At 37.4% G+C, this 17894-nt stretch overlaps 1 protein-coding gene across 3 annotated transcripts in view; it reads left to right on the forward strand.

The window, feature by feature from the left end:
- Positions 1-229: 229 nt before the first annotated feature.
- Positions 230-17894, forward strand: part of LOC110813173 (pentatricopeptide (PPR) repeat-containing protein) — a 44009-nt gene continuing 26344 nt past the window's right edge. For all 3 annotated transcript variants that reach the window (XM_088209317.1, XM_088209318.1, XM_088209319.1), the window contains exons 1-2: positions 230-1163; positions 6364-6491. In XM_088209317.1, the coding sequence (XP_088065443.1) occupies positions 258-1163; positions 6364-6491 (1034 nt within the window). In that variant the 5' untranslated portion in view covers positions 230-257. The remainder of the gene's footprint in view (positions 1164-6363; positions 6492-17894) is intronic.

Genomic DNA, 17894 nt, shown 5'->3' on the forward strand with positions numbered 1-17894 from the left:
TAATATTGTAATTATTTAGAATATTTATTATGAGGGTAATTTTTTTATTTTGCACTCATAAATTCTTGTCTCTATATGAGTCTTTTATAACACTAATTACATAGTGGAAATAAATAAATATTTTAATCCAAATTTCTACCATTAATAAAAAAAATTTAACTGGCCCGAGCCCGACCCGTTTGACTTTAAGCCCCACCCGTCTTGGCCATTCTTTACAGCTATAGAGTCGTTGGTTTCCAACTTACACCAACGGATGAATGATGGATATTTTCTTGGTCTACTCTCTGCCACTTCCCACCTTCGTCCTCCACCACCAACGCTGCCATTATCCACTTCCCACAAACACTTCCACTTCAATCTCATTCTCCCTCAAACCACCGCCTCCGCCGCAACCTCCACCTCCATCTTCGGAACCTAATGATCCTTCTCCCACTAGCCTTCGTCGTCCTAGTAAATCATCCAATTCTTCTTCTTCTTCTCCTTCTCCTGCTCCCAAATCCAAAACTCTCTACAATCCTTTCAGGAACCTCAGTAAACCTTCCTTCATTCCTCCCTCTCCTTCTCACTCTACCGCCACTACTTCCATAAATGCTTCTCACTCTCTCTCTTCCAAGCTATGGCTTTCAAGCAAGCTCTCACCCCCTCCTCCTCCTCCCCCTACCACCCAGGACGAAGAAATTCCAATCGAGAAAACCCCCAGCCAAGAAAAAGAAATTCAAAATCTGCGCCAAGAGGGCAAAATCTTCGTGGGGAATTTGCCGAACTGGATAAAGAAACACGAGGTTGCGGAGTTCTTCCGCCAATTTGGGCCCATAAAGAACGTAATTCTTATCAGAGGGCACAACGACACCGAGAGAAATGCGGGTTTCGGGTTCGTCATATACGGAGGGCCTGTGGCGGAGAGGTCTGCAATGAAGGCGGTAGAGTTCGATGGTATGGAGTTCCATGGGAGGCTCCTGACAGTCAAGCTGGACGATGGACGGAGGTTGAAGGAGAAGGCCGAGGAGAGGGCTAGGTGGGTAGAAGGGCATGACGGGGAGGAGGCTTACAGGTCCAAGTGGCATCAGGAGAGGGAAGGGTCCAGGAAGGTGTTCCGGAAAGTTCTAGAGACGGAGCCTGAGAACTGGCAGGCTGTCGTTACAGCTTTCGAGAGGATTAACAAGGTTTGTTAGTTGATATGTTTGATTTTTACATGAAATGCTTGTTTCTATGCATTTTTTTTGCTTCAGATTTTTTCTGTGGTGATCTATGATTGTGTTAGAATCTGAATTGCGATTCATAGAGTTGGTGGTCAAACATAGGTGTTTCCGTGAAGGGGTTTTAATTCTCTGAGATTTCTGGAAGAGTTGTTGAGAAATTTTTTCTGAAAAAAGTTTCACGATTTGGGGAAAGAGTTACCCACGGACCCAACTTACTATTTTGGAAGTAGGTTAAAGGGAATGAATGACATCTTTTTGTGTGTTTTTACTGTGTTTCTTACTCTATGTTTGGACTGAGGGTAATTTTTTCTTGTTGAGGGGGAGAAGGAAATGAACAGATGCAGACCATCTTTTCTATTGTTTGTATAAAAACTAGGAATTAGTAAAGGAAACGGAGGGATTCAAACTCTAATTTTTCTATTTCATTAGACTGGGACAAAATGAAGGGAGAGAAAAGATTTTGAAATTTCAGAAAAGAAAGTTTCTATGTTTCTTTACTGCGGAAATTGTTATTCTATAAATAATTTCTTGTAACTTATCATTTCATTTTCTTTATAAACTAAATCAAACAAAATACTAGAATAATCTTGCAAGAGTTTCTTCAGAATCGAGCTCCTCTAGTACCAAGTTGTTAGAATCTGGTTTTGACATGTACTTCACTGTTTCTGGAATTCGGTAAAAAAAGTTAATTTGTAAATAATTATGGTAGAGCTTTAGAGAGAAGAGTAATTTGAGAGTGAGAAAATTAAAAATATGGGGGAAGAATATGGAAATAAGAAATAGTAGAGAGAGAAAAGAAAATTAGTGAGAGACCGAGAAAGAGAGTAGGAGAGAACATGATTTTTAGAGAGAGAAAGAAATGGAGAGAGGAAGTAGAGAGACTGTTAGAGAGAAAGAGATTGTTATAGAGAGAGAGAGATTAGTAGAGAAAGAATGGGTACTGATCCTGTGCGGTCAGTTCTATTATTCTTTTTCTGCTCTCTTTTTTGATTTCCTGCGGTCTTTCACTGCTTCTCTGTGTACCCGTCGCAATTTTTTGCTTCCTTGCTCATTTTTGGGTGTTTGCACCCGGTTCTAAATAGGAAGTTAGAAAACACGAGAGAATCTAGAATTTGGAGAAGGTTGGTCATATCTCCTGCTTCCTAATCATTAAAGTTTCTAGAAAAAAAAAAGTTCTAAGAGATGGAACCGTTATCTCGATAACCTCGGGAAGCAAGAAACAAGAGCTGTATTATCAATCCATGGGTCTACCCCAAAAAAAAAAAAAAAACCCAAGAGCCATTACCCACCCTCAACTGGCTTAAAGGTAAGGAAGAGATGTAAAGACCAAAATAACTTACTAGGGGCTTTTGTAGGTACTCAAAACAATGACTTAAGCATCCTGTCTCTTTTGATGAAGACTGTAGTTGCTCTTGATAACCTTGAGCCATGAAGAATTTTTTTGTTTTTTGAAATAAAACCTTGTGCCATGAAGAATAAAGTTCCAAAAGAAACCTCCATAACCATTTAGTTAAAAGAGAGCAATCTTTTACATAAGATTCCAAATACATGACAACCATCTTGTTACTCGAGCAACATCTCTCCCAGTTGGCTATATAATTTCTCTTGGATTGGCTCGATACTACCTAAAGGAAAGATATTGTCACCCCTTTGATTATGTTAGCCACACCTTTAGGGATCTAAATATAGAAAGAAAATATAAGGGAATGCTGCTAGCCAGACAAGATTGAACGAGAATAACCCTACCACCAGGCAAGGAAGGGGCATCTTTCCAATGATCTAAGCATTTAGAAATCTTAGTCGAAAAGAAACAACCTGTGGATTCCCCCTAAAGGAACATCAGTATATGTGAAAGGCCATTCTAACACATTACATCCCACAGATATAACAAGATCCCTCACAGCCTCATGTATCAACATTAATACCTGCAAAACTGCTCTTCTTAGTACTAGCACTACTACTAATATTATTAAGAATAGAAAAGCTGATTGTAAATAACTTGGGAAAAGATAATTAAAATCCTAAATAACATGGGTACTGCTGTAAATATCCGGAATTTAAAAGAAAATAAAGTTATAAATTAAATGCGGAAACGAAATAATAGAGTTTAGGGTTTACATTCTTTACACAATAATTTAGAATGACCAATAGGGATACGAGAATGTACCTTCTGAAAGAATAAACGAAAATTAAAGAAATAAATAAAAGACAATATACTGAGTATTTTTGAGCGACCTTCACTAGCTTTTGAAGGAAGTTCGGGTGGTGAGTTATTCACAACGTTCTTATTGATCGGGATGAGATCTGGGTCTTGGTCCTCTTGATATAAAATAGTTAATAAAATGGTGAGTTACACTAGTCCAATAAAAATATCATGCTACTCATCGATACAGAAACTGAACGTTAGTAAAAATAATAAAAATAACTAATGAAACTCTTGATTTAAGTAAATTCATTTATTATAAGTAAAACTATTTATTGCATATATTTACCGTTGCGAGATTTCCAAAATCGATGTATAGATACAATAATTCAAATAATATTTTAATTTCATATTCAAGTGAGAAAAAATAACTTTCCCTTTTTATTTGCCTACTAGTATCCTTGGGAGCCTATAGAGATGTCCCACTATGCGTGAACCAATATCCAACATTGTCAACTAACCGATCGTCCCCATACCCCGTCCCGTATGAGCGTCAAAAATACAATTTCTCAATATCCCGTCTGGTATGAGCACCAAAAATACCATTTCTTGATACCTTGTCCGGTATGAGGCAACGTTCACGGTAGGGTTCTCTATGTATCCGGTCCGTCCACCATATCTCAGTATATTCAGTAAGGCTACCATTCATTAATTCACATGAACAAACAATTTTCTATTTGTAAATTAATTTACAATTTTACAAATTAACCGTAAATTATTTAATATAAGCAATATATATATATCAAAGAAGCACAGCTGAATCATTTAACTATTCCAGTATATTATAATTTATTTAAAACTGTAAATTTAACAATAAGTTAAATAGAACAAATAAAGAACTAACCGGTTCCAGCTCTATTAGTAATCTGTAATTATTCTCAAAATTTTCTAAATTATATAAAATACCATATTATCGATTATTAAGTTTCAATTCCATAACAGAGAATAAGGTGAGAGATTCTTACTTGAATCGGTGTCCGAAACATCGAACTTTCTACTGCGCTTACTGGCGGTTTCTGCGTTTCCTAAATTTTCCTGTAGAAATTAAAACATGCTTCGCGTACTTAAAAATATCCCAAAAAATCTAAAATTGGTGTTAAAAACCTTTTTTCGATAAATTTCGAGATTCCGGCATTGTGGCATTGTCGTGCTTTAGCGATGGCACCATCACCCATGGCGGCGGTTTGTCTCAGCCTGGCCGTTTTCGGCCAGTTTTGGCCGGTTTCGCCCAGTTTTATACAAATTCTTGCGAGAAAACACGTTAGGGGGTATCGGTTGGCCGAAAAAAGTCAACAAACAGAAACTTACTGGTGGTGGGATTTTTCGGTACGGCGCCTCTGCTGGCTCACCTTCGCAGATAGGTGTTTTTCTTCGGTCAACTTGTAGAAAATAGAACGGTGAACATAATGATAGAAAAATGGCACGAAATGAAAAACGGGAAGGGGTTCATTAGAGGAGGTTGTGAGTTTTGCTTGCGGTGGCGCCATCGGGTTTTGCTCGTGGTTTCCAGCTTTTCCGCGGTTCCTTTTGCTCCGATTTGACCATGGAGGTGCTCGTAATCAAATTTCGAGCAGATACGAGAATTTTTACCTTTTTTTGGCGGTTGGAGGTGGTTTCGCCGCAGCGATGGGCGGCAGTTGGCTCCCTTCTCCGGCGACTGGTTCTTCTTCTCCGACGGGAGGCTACCGGTTAGGGTTTGAGTTCGGTGTGATGCGAAATATTTATACCCATTTCGCGTTAATCTGAGCTGTTTATCGCGTTTGATCTCGACCGTCCGATCGCGTTTAAAGAGGAAATGAATATGGACTATTTATCGTGATTTGATCTCGATCGTTCGGTCACGTTTAAAGAGGGAACGAATCTGCGCTATTCATCGCATTTAATTGCGACCGTCTGATTGCGCTTGAGGAGAGAACGGATTTGAACTATTGACGTACGCGGGAATGCTTCTGGGTTGTCCGATTATGGGCACGCGGATCGCCAGTGTGGCCTCCCGCGTGGCACCGAGTCAGCGTGTCTTACCACGCGGCGCGTTCTAGTTCGTCGAGATTGCTGACTGAGCGGTCCTACGTGGCAAAATTTTTCTTAATTACGTTCTGATCCCCCAGTTGTCGATTTTTCTTTTAAAAATACCATTTGAACTCAAATTTTTACCTATTTTTTCTAAAATTATTTTCAATTTCATCTTCAACTTATTTTTTCTATAATTCTACATTAAATTAAAATTTATTAATTTTAAAAATAGATTTTTATATATCTTTTTAATGTTAAAATTAATTTCGGACCAAATTTTAGGTTTGGGTATTACAACTGCTATGCACCATTAGTTGAGTGATGGCCGGATCAGTGATAAGAGAGGCTAGAAGCTTATCTCTGTTATCCCTTTTATATTTTGTGGTTATTCGGAAAAGAATGGAATATTAGAGGTTTCAAGAAAAAGTATATTTGGAAAGGATGGGATATAAGAGCTTGCAAGGATATAGTTTTTCCTTTTCACATAGTTAGGGACCTTTGGTTTGAGAACCTATATTTTTTTGTTTAAGGGTTTTCCTCTTAATTGTGATGAAGATCTTGGATCCTTATTAATTTTCTGAATGAGCTATAGCTTCCTTCTTTGTTTCCGGATGGCACCTTTTATGCCTTGTTAATATATTATCTCTTTTTTTGTGTTCTTATTATTTGATTCCTAATGCAAATACCTAATAGACAGAACTACTTTGGTTCCTGATATTCATGGTTTTGTTAAATCTCTGCCCAACAATTATGTTTCTCATTTTATTTGTGGGAAATAAGAACAGTTTGTTTTTAAACTGTGCATAATTTGGTTAAGTCCATGCTTTGCAAGCTTATTAATGGAAAGTGGGTCTAAAATTGTAGATTTTGATTTCAAGAGCACTTTTTGTTCTGGTGATTCCCTTTTATTTTCTCATTCCCCTTTATTTTCTCTTTTGTTTGTTTAAGCCCTCTAGAAAAGAGTTCAGCTTGATGGTAAACTATTATGCAAGACGAGGAGACATGCATCGTGCCCGTGAAACTTTTGAGAGGATGCGAGCAAGAGGAATAGAGCCCACTTCACATGTATACACAAAGTAATAACTTTTGTTATTAAAAAAAAACTATTTTACTCTAGCTTGCTTGCATCTTATGTGCTAGTTAGCCGAAAATTGAGATTGTACTGCTTGCTAATATTTGGCCAGCGCATATTTTTCTTAATTCAATCATCATTCTAAAACACAATTTCTAACAGAAGTTTTATCTTTTTGTTCTTATAAAATTTCTTCAAGAGAAGTTCCTAGAACTTTTTATTGGAAAGCATGATATAACTTCTGGAACTTTTACATTTTAAGAATGGTTGTTTCAGTTGTTACTAGGTACATTTCCATGCTATAAAGGGCTTTGTTCCCTTCTTACACAAGCTTTCCACAAAATTAAAAATTTCCTTCATTATTATGTATAATTGGTAGTCTATTATTATTTAGATTTATTTGTTTATTTTTCTATCCCTTGTGAAGCTTGTAAAATTGTTTTGAATCTTCTCTTTTCTCTTTAGCAAGTTAGTATAGGACATATAACTTATTTAGTACCAAAACATATATGTACGTGTGTACATCACCAATTTTTTATGGAGTGTGGGAAGAGCAACTAATACATTTACATAGGCTCCTCTTCTCTCAAATTGGTGTCTCATTTAATTTTTTTTTGAAATATGTTTCATTTAAAGGTAAATGTGGATGCTTTTAATAGAAAAAGAAGTATTATTAAAAGAAAAGTTGAAAAAGAATTGCAAGAGTGAGGATAAGACATCCTCCAAAAATCTTCCTATAAGGAATGGAGGAAAGCCATACCAAAAGAAAAACACAATGCAACATGGCAACCCAATTCCAATTTAGAGAACACAGAAAAATATCTAAAAAAGAACTATGTGCCTTAGCCTGCATAGGAGCGAAGAACTCAATCTACTCCAGAAATCGAGGAGTAAAGTAGGAATCCTAGAAGATTCTGTCATTCTTCTCCAACCACAAAACCCATACTTAGCAAAAAGTGCACTTCTGAAGAGGATCCTAGCTTCCTTTTACATGTATCCACTTTTATAGAGGAACTCAATAAACTCTTGAGAGAAGAAGGGACAGTGATACCCACACATATTTGAATATGCTAAAAGGTTTTGATCTCTTGGCGACATCATAATTGACGAGATTGTGGACAGTGAATTAATTCCTTCTAAAGCACCATAGGCATACTTTCAAGGAGAGAGCTCTATCAAACCTATAAACTTGCAACAAATGGTAAGTGTTCACTTTATTAAGCACAACAATCTAGACATAAAACCTCTACCCTAGAGGAATTCAGACCTTCAAAAAATTATTGGTGAGAATTTTGTTTTGACAGCTAGAGTAGTGAGTAAAATGGCTGAAAACGACTTGCAGATATAGACACCCAGTGAATCTAAAGTTCTAAATTCTACTCAGTGTGGGAAGATGTCTAATGGGGCTCAAGTACATTAGGTAAGGATAGCATGTTGATGGACTTATAATACTATACATTTCTAAACAATTGCATATTCTATGAGGTACGTCCAGTCAAATGGTTTACGGAGTTATGAATATGAAAATTTTGGAAAAAGGAAAGGTCATGAAGGCGAAGAAATCAAGTGGCTAAGGGGCAATCATCCATCTAGGTACCCTCCCAAAACAAGACGCGGGAGCCAACCTCAATACTTAAGGGTAAAGGGCATTAAAAGGTAATAAAGTTGAGATTTCCAGTGGCTTCTTCGAGTCGTGGAATTCTTGGCCGTGGAATCCCATCCACAACTATGCGTTTCATGGATACTCTTGATCATCCTATACCACTGTTAATAAGGTTCATGAGAAATTTTTTTTTGAAATCAATCTCTCAAGGCATCACTCATTCTGAACCATAAAAACTGCTCACACTCCTCTCAGTATTCTTAACCACACTCTTAGGCACCCTAAACAAGGAAAGATAATAAAAAGGGTTACTTGATAAACATTCTTGAATAACAGTTAGTCTGCCACCTAACTGTTCAAGTATAGTTGGGGTGGTATCTGCCACCTAACTGGCAGGTTCTGGTGTCAAGATTTCTTAATGATTGGAGATTGAGGAATATGAGGAGTTACTTCGGATTTTATCTGGCATTTCTGTGGGCGACAGCAATGACTCACCCCAGTGGAGCCTTACCCAGAACGGATCTTTTTCGATTGTATCTTTATACAAAAAGTTGTTCAAGTATAATGATGATGGTATCTGCTTTCCTGTCAACAAGATATGGAAGGTCAAAACCCAACACTCCCCCACCCGGATCTCATTCTTTGCTTGGGGGGCCTGTAGGGAATACTTATTGACCATTGATAATCTAAAGAAGAGAGGGAAAGTTCTGGTTAATGCCTGTTTTCTTTGTAAGAAAGATGAGGAGACCTGCAAGCATGTGCTTCTGCATTGTCGAGTAGTATACATATTATGGTATATGATTTATGAGCTGGTGGGTCTACGTTTGGTGATGGTGGGTTCGGTGAGGGAGGAAATGTGGGCTTGGAAGGGTATTAGAGGCTGAAGTAAACAGATTGACTTTATTCGGCTCACTATTTTTTGAGCTATGTGGAAGGAGAGAAGTAGGAGGGCTTTTGAGGGGGTTTGATGATACTAAAGGTTTTGACATCTTAAAGAATAGATGGCTCCAGACCCTAGGTTTTTTGCTATGGGGTTATCCTCTGGGTGCTACGGAGGATTTTGCAGAACTTATTGATATACTAATTGATATGAAAATATCGTAAATGGGTGGGAATCCCTTGGTGCTTATATTAATATATATACATGTTTATTTCAAAAAACGTTAGTCTAACACCTAGGGAGGATAATCCATTCTTCCAGTGATCAAACCGCCTAGAGATCTTGTTAACAATTTCATTCCAAAAAGACAATCCTAGGCTTCCCTCCCAAAGGAATGCCTAGGTAACTGGAGAGCCAAGACAACCGATTACACCAATTGCCTTTGCAAGGTTATGTTGACTTGATCTCCCACATTAATCCCCACGAGGCTACTCTTATTGCAGTTAATGGCGAGACTAAAGATACTCTAAAAAGTCTACGCAATAAAGAGAACTCCAACTACCTTGTTGGATGATCTGAATTCCTTGTTGTAAGGACAACTGTGGCGACGAGCAATCCCAACAAATAGAGTAGAAATGTTCTCAACCAATTGACTCTTAGAGTAGCTCCAAATTCTTCTAAGGATAGGATGAAGTTCGAAAGGAAGAGGTGGTCCTTGAGGATCAAACCGACTCTCAGGTTTAAATCCTTTCTCTATTTGGTGCCATTTCAAATTCGTTAAGATACTCCTCCAAAATTGGAAATTAAGAGGCAAGTTTTATTGGCAAAACTGTGAGAACTATTGGAGTCAATGAAAATCGATATTGATGTCTCATTTATCAATGCTTGTACCTTCATTGTTTGTGCAGTCAAGATGCCAATAATAGAGTGGATAGAGATTTATGGTTCTCTTGGATCACCATTGTCATTCTCACTAGAGTATTTAGTTACCTCCAGCCAGAAAAGCTTCTTGCGAAGGTGCCCTAGCCAATACAACTAATCACAATTAATGACTACCTCTTATAACTGTTTATGTCCATCTCTATATGGCTGGATTTTCTTTTTCTTGTTCTTTTTTTTTGTTGCAAATTGGGTTTTGGCCACTGTTGGTGAGGTACCTGCTAGCTAGTGCTTGTCTCTTCGAGTTGCAACATTCGTAAAGGTGCACGAAGCTACTATCTATGGCGAGGTTTGTTGGGTTTTGTAACTCCAATTCAACATCAATATGTTCGCTAAGGAAAATCTCAAAGTCTCTTGTTTTAGTACCAATATGTTAGGGTCCCAAACAAGAGGGATGGAGTCACTATGAAATTTTGTAGAGTTTGTTATTAGGGCTTGTTGGAGGATCATAGAGGCTAAGTATGGAACAATTGATCAAGGCTGGTATTCCAGAGTGTGGGCAAGACTGCATGGGAGAGGGATGTGGTGAATATTGTGTATGGTAAAAGACAAGTTCCAAGAGTGTATTCAGTTGAAAATTGGTGACAGTTCCAGAATATATTTCTGGTCAGATTGTTGGCTTGAGGGTGGTGTGTTGAGAATTAGGTTTCTATATGTTTATGCTATTGCTCGACATAAAGACATTTCTCTTAAAGAGGCCAGTGTTAATAATGAAGGTAGGAGGGAGTGGCATTTGGAGGTCGTGCCGGATTTCAATGATTGGGCAGTTACTGAATATGAAGCCTTATTGTCTGTACTGGAGTCAATTGTTTCCAGTGAGGACATGACCAACCAGTTTGGAAACTCAGTACTTGTGGACAATTTACCATTAGATCTTTTTACAAGCAATTGACCAAGAAGAAGCCCGTGGAGAGTAATTTTCCTTACAGACAGAGTTGGAAGATAAAGGCCCCCCAGGGTCTTTTTTTTTACTTGGAAGCAGACAGGGAATGCATTCTTACTATGATAGATTAAAGAGGAGGTAAAATCTTTGTGAATTGGTGCTGCTTGTGTAAGAGGGTGGAGACATGTAGTCATTTTGCTCCTTGGATGTCCTGTTGCACATAAATTGTGATCAATGGCTTGTGGGTTGTTAGATATTAATTGGGTTATGGCTGGTACGGTGAAGGAAGAACTATGGTCATGGAAGGGTTTGGCCAAAAGGAAGAAATGTTGGGGCTGGTTCCTTCGGTGATATTTTGGGTTGTTTCGAAGGAAAGAGATAGAACAGTTTTTGAAGTATTAGAAGAAGGGATAGACAGAATGCTAGAGTGATGATTTCAAACTCTTAGTATTTTGGCAATGGGTAAACAGTTAGATTAACATTCTAGAGAGTTGTGAATAATTTTGTACATGAATTGGCACCTCCATGGTGCAGAGTCAGGCATCCTTTGATTCGGTTTTGTCTCTTATAGCTGAGTTGGATTTTAAAGAAATTGCAATGGGGCTGACTGAGGAAGAGTGGGACAGGCGGGGGACCCTGAAATTACAACTAAAATCTTTTCTAAAGGATGAGGAATTAATGTGGAGGTAGAAATCGAGGGAGAAATGGTTAGCGCAGGGGGACCGTAATACTAAGTATTTTCATGCTCTTGCCTCCCACCGAAGAAGATGTAGCTATATAGATGAAATTTGGGTCAACAGCAACAAAGTTTCTGGTAACAGTAAGTTGAGAGAGGCTGCCAGGGTGCATTTCAGACAGCTTTTTGAGGAAGAATGTGTTGTTAGACCAGGGTTGGATGGCTTGTTTTTTAACAGAAGTTCAGATGAGAGTCGCCGACAGTTGGAAGCCAAATTTTTACAGGAGGAGGTGTTCCAAAGCTTGAAAACCTGCAATGGGAATAAAGCCTCGGGTCCAGATGGGTTTAATATGAACTTCTTAAAATCATTTGGTTGCTGTTAAAACCGGATATTATGGAGATTTTCGATGAAATGCATTATTCTGGTAAATTTGTGAAATCCTTAAACTCCACCTTCATCTCTCTTATTCCCAAAAGAGCTGGAGCAAATGGTTTCAAAGATTTCAAGCCTATTAGTTCAGTAGGTTGCATTTATAAACTAATCGCCTAAGTGTTGGCTAGGAGGCTTTCCAAGGTGTTGGGTGAGGTTATAGGGGAGTGTTAACATGCTTTTATGGTTGGTAGACAAATTCTTGATACGGTGATGGCTGCCAATGAAATTGTTGATGATCTTATGGCTGCGAAAAGAGATGGTTTAGTATGTAAACTTGATATGGAAAAAGTTTATGATCATGTTAATTGGAACTTTGTTGATTGCATGCTGTCTAGGTTGGGTTTTGGTGTAAAATGGACGTTATGGATGAAGTCTTGTATCACTATCACTTCTTTTGCCATTCTGGTTAATAGAGACTCTTCAAATTTCTTCAGTGCTGCAAGAGGGCTTAGACAAGGTGATCTCCCCATCCCCATTACTGTTCATCATGGTAATGGAAGGTTTAAATGAGATTATTGAAAGGGCTAAAGAGCTTAACATGCCGAAGGGGGGTCGGGTTTAAAAGAGATAATTTTACGGAAATCTCCCATTTATTTTTTGCGGATGATACTCTCATTTTTTGCCAACCAGATCTGGAAAATCTTTTGTATTTAAGGTGTGTTCTCTATTGGTTTCAAGCTGTTTTGGGTCTCAAAATTGAGCTCATCAAATCTGAATTGGCTAGAATTGGAGGCAATGGTAATGCTGTATCGTTCGGTAGAATTTTGGGATGCAAAGAGGTCAAGTTAGCTTTCAAATATCTTGGTGTCCCGTTGGCAGTCAAATACAAGGATCAAGGCACTGATGAACCGATTATTGATTTATTTGAGAGTAGATTAGTGGGGTGCAAAAAGAATTTTCTATCTAAAAGGGGCAGATTTACCGTTATAAAAAGCACTCTTGCAAATCTTCCAACTTATTATCTATCAATATTAACCATTCCGGTGAAGGTAGCTAAAATATTGGAAGCTATTCAATGTAGGTTCTTATGGGGTGATAAGGATGAAACCCGTAAATTTCACCTTGTAAATTGGGAAGCGTTAAAAGATCCGATTGCATATGGGGGTCTTGGAATCTTTGGTCAAAATGAATGAGACACTTCCAAGGTAAATGGCTATGGAGGTACTTTGGGAATGATAAAAGCTTGTGGCATAGAATTGTTGAATATCGCTGGGGGAGGTGTATGAATGCTTATGGCTGTAATCGTTTCTCATATCCTCATGAAAGAGGGCTATTGAGGAGAGTTCTCTTGTTAAAGTTGAGATTTTTTCAGTGTATTAAATGGAATCTGGGTCGGGGGAATGTGATTAATTTCTGGGAAGATAATTGGATTGGAGAGGGCAACCTAAAGGGTAGATTCCCTAGCATTTTCAATATTTCATAGAATAAAAATTTGTTGGTTGAGGAAGGCTACCAAGTGTCTAATGGGCTGGTTGTTTGGTCCATAAACCTTAATAGGAATTTGAGCGATTGGGAATTGACAGAATATGAAAATATGCTACAGCTGCTTGCCAACTTGACTGTGTCTACTGATGCTGATCTTCCTGTGTGGACCTTGGAAAAAAATGGGGCTTTCTCTGTGTCTTCTTTCTACAATTTTCTATGCATGAAGAGTGCTGCTGCCAATAGCCATTTTCCTGCCAAACAAATATAGAAAACAAAGGTCCCTCCTCGTGTTGCTTTCTTTGCTTGGGAGGCTTGCCTGGAAAAGATTTTAACAATCGATATGCTGAAGAGGAAGGCTGTATTTTTTTGAATGCTTGTTATGGTTGTTTGAAGGCGGAGGAAACTTGCAACCACCTTCTTCTTTGGTGTCCTCTTGCCTAAAGATTGTGGAGCTTTGTGTATGATATTCTGGGCATTAAGTGGGTCATTGCTGGATCGGTGATGGATGAGATTTGGGCTTGGGATGGTCTTAATGTTAGAAATAAATTAGATAATGTGATCCCTTTAACAGTTTTTTGGGTTTTGTAGAAAGAAAGGAATCGTAGAGCTTTTGAGGGTGAGGAATGCAATTTTTCTAAGTTAAAGGATAGATGGCTGAAGTTTTTTGGGTTTGTCCTATTAGATCATGACATTATTTGTGATGAGAATTTTGAGAATGTCGTCGAGTCTTTAATTATAATGTAAATTTTTCTGTACATGAGTGGTAACCCCGTTTTTGTTGGTATCTGTTAATATATTTATTACTTTTTATTTAAAAAAAAAAGAAAATTTGGCACCTCCGTGGTATCTATATTTAATGATATTTTATACTTGTTATTTAAACAAACATTATTAGGGCTTGTTGGAGAGAACCCTTGATCTCTATAGAAATTTCAATTTCAATTTCATGATAAATTGTTGGAGGATTTTATTGATTGATTGAAATGAAAATATTTACAGGGAATTGTTGCTTTTGCTTTTTAGTTCATAGGATTTGAAATAGAGTTGTCTAAATTGCCTAAATTCCAAAAGATTAATTGTTTAAAAAACTGATTTAGAAACAATTCTAGTAACATGTCTAACTTAAGCTAAGAGTCCTATTTAGGAATTTAAATTCAATTTTAATTAGAACCTTTGGAATGCTCTTGTCCCCTGACTCATTGAGGAATAAAAAGAATGTATATTGGGAGTATTGTGACTCTAGGATAGATTATATAATAGAGATAATCAAATAGCCAATGGGACATTACGGAAACCGAGAGCCATCACCTACCCCTAGAGTGAGAAGAGGATAAAAGGAAGCATAAAGGTTAAAAATAGGTTATCAAGGGCTATCGTAAATAGTTCCTCCAAAGAAAAAAAGATTAATAGCAAAGAGAAAAATACATAGAAAATAGTATAGATTAGATATCCTCACTAAAAAGAGGAAAAGAACAAAAATAGTAGATAGACACACTCCGTAGACAAGGAAGGTTGCCCAGGCTCTGTGCAACAAAAATAAAGAGTATCCCTTAGAAGGTCCACGTGCCTTGGCCCAAAGAGAGGCCAAACGCATCATTTTCTTCTAAATGACTGAAAATAGAGAAACTCTGTCATTGGAGATTCTGTCATCCCTTTCTAACCAAATAACCTACAAACTAACAAAATCACTCCCTCGAAACACTATGCGCTCTTTCCTCTTCCCAAATCCCCTAAGGTTAAATAACAAAATCATTACTAGAATAATCAAAGGTACACCGAAAAAATTAAAAATTTGAGGCCAAATTACAACACAAAAATAATGGTTATGATTTTCTATAGCTTGATAAGGCATAACACACTCCTCGAGACAAAGCATGATGTAGCATATGAGATTGAAGCAAATATTAATATTTGGCCTATTTAAAACAAAGTCCAAACAGAAGCTTTGGCTTTAGAGGGAGTTGGAACCTTCCAAAAACAGTTACAAAAGGCAAAGATGTGTTAATTGAAACCTTCGTATCACTTACTCTCTATGGACCATGGTCTATGGTCTTCTTGGCATTTGTTGGATTGCGGCTGGCACTGTTAAAGATGAATTGCTTGCTTGGGAAATGATAAGTAGAAAGAACAAAAAATTCAGACTCATCTCTTTTACTATTTTCTAAATAATTTGGAAAGAAAGGAACAACAAAACTTTTGAAGGAAAGGAAGACACTTTTAGCAATATTTTAAACAAATGGCTCCATATCTTTGGTTACATTGTGTTAGATCATAACATTACCCATTTTGATGATTTATAGTCAATTGTAAATATGTTAATTGGCTTGTAAATCATTTTATATATGAGTTGGCGCCCCCGTGGCGCCCCATATTAATATGTTTTTATATTTTTATCAAAAAAAAAAAAAAAGTTATAAAAGGTAAAATGTTATGCATGGAAGGGCTTTGAGTGAAAAAACGCAAAAAAAGACTTGCAAGTAGGGTTGTTTATTACCTAGAGCTGAACCGAATCATGACAGACTCATTGGAACCAAATATTTTCAGTCCTCTACGTTTGAACTGAAAACCTGATGGATTGGATCATTCTTGTTTTCTTTAAAAAAACTATTTTCTTAGTTAAAAAACACTTAATAAAATCTGTTAGAATATTATAGAACATTCCCTGTGCATAATAGTATGATTATCTTTCCAAGTATGTTAGCGTAATTAATAAAGTGATTTATGTTGGTTAGCATATATGAATCCATTTACATATATATTTATATCCCTATTCTCATTTCAATGATAGACAAGTAAATATCCAGTATTTTTTCTTCCCTAACCCTTTACATATCAGAGCTAGAGTTAGGGTTACGGTTTAGGGGTCATATTATAGTAGACAAAAATAAGGGTTGAACAACTCATTCCCGGAGCCGGAGGAAGTTGACTAGCGATCTCTAGCCAGTTCAGAGTGTGGCCAGCACCATGGTGTACACGGGAGAAGCTAAGACATCATTTTGCGCGGTGGTTTAAGGCTGTGTTCGTCGGGTTTGCCAGAGGAGGGTATTTCTCTGCGTTTTGTTTTCTTGTTCGAGGATAGAAACTAGTGAGGAGCTTGGCCGGTCGGTTATGTGCACGAAACCAGAAGGTAGGAGAGAAAACCGCTGCGAAGCAAATTGTGCGACAAAAAGCGATCCTCTTCTCTCCGGCGCGATTTGGGGCGTTTCTACGAGTGTCATTCCAGATAAGGGTGTGTATTGGAGTTCTGTAGTGTTTTCCGGCCGAAAGGAGGCTGTTAGGTGGTTTTGGGCGGCGGCTCATGACTCTTTGGCGACGACGTATGACTCTCTAGCGGCTGCACATACGGTGGCGCAGAGTCTTTAGTGGTGGGCAGTGAGGTTCTAATAGGGTTGTTGATAACCGTGCGTGAAGAGGTACTCTGATTTCTCAAATTTTTTGGGTATATTTGTGGTGTTTTTGGTCTCTAGTTGTTCTTGAGTATTTTTGGGTGACAATTTGGTAATATTTTTGAGTTAAAAAAATAGGTGATAATATTTTCTGCTATTACTGTCGTGAACGAGGGCATATAAAGTGATACTATAAGAAATTGCAGAATCGCAGTCGGATGACACAGACCGCTAATATTGTTGCTGCTACTGCTATCTCATCTTATGAGAAAACTATTATGATTTCAACTGAGTAGTATGCTAGATTCATTCAGTATCAGGAATCTCGGGATAAATTTTTTGTTCTTGTTGAACCAGAAAAAAAATGCCTTATCATCTCCTACTCGAACAGATGAGTGATTGATTTTGGTACTGCAGATCACATGACAGATAATTCTAATATATTTTCTAGTTTTCGACCACACAAAATACCTTTTCCTATAACTATTGCTGATGAGTCGACCTATAACATTATTGGTTCGGGGACCACAAAACTAATATCATTTATTACTTTGTCATTTGTATTAGGTTTACCTAAACTTGCCTTCAATATGATTTATGTGATTACGTTTACTAAAGATTTGAATTGTTTTATTACATTTTTTTCTTGATCACGGTGTTCTTCAAGATCTTATGACGAAACAGATTATTGGTAAAGAAAATATATCAGATGGTCTCTACATTCTTGATACTTGGGTGTCTTAATCGGTTGTATGCTTTAGTATTATCTTTCCTGTTGAAGTACATTGTTAGTTGGGACATCTTTCTCTACTTGTATTGAAGAAGTTATGTTCTCAGTTTCCTGATGTACTCTTAATGGATTGTGAGTCATGTCGGTTTGTAAAACATCATCGTAGTTCGTCAGGTCCAAGGGTCAATGGACGAGTTGAGTTTGCTTTTGACTTAATTCATTCTGATGTTTGAGGGCCTTGTCTTGTTTCGTCCAAAATTGAGTTTAAGTATTTCATTAACTTTGTGGATGATTTTTCTTGAATAACTTGCATATATTTTATGAATAATCGTTTGAAAGTATTTTATCACTTTTGTACTTTTTGTGCTGAAGTCAAGACACAATTCAATGTTTCTGTGCATGTATTGAGAAGTGATAATGTCAAGAAATATATGTCAGATTCATTTTAAAAC

Source organism: Carica papaya, chromosome 8 (assembly GCF_054855325.1).
Source record: "Carica papaya isolate Zhongbai chromosome 8, ASM5485532v1, whole genome shotgun sequence".
NCBI lineage: Eukaryota > Viridiplantae > Streptophyta > Magnoliopsida > Brassicales > Caricaceae > Carica > Carica papaya.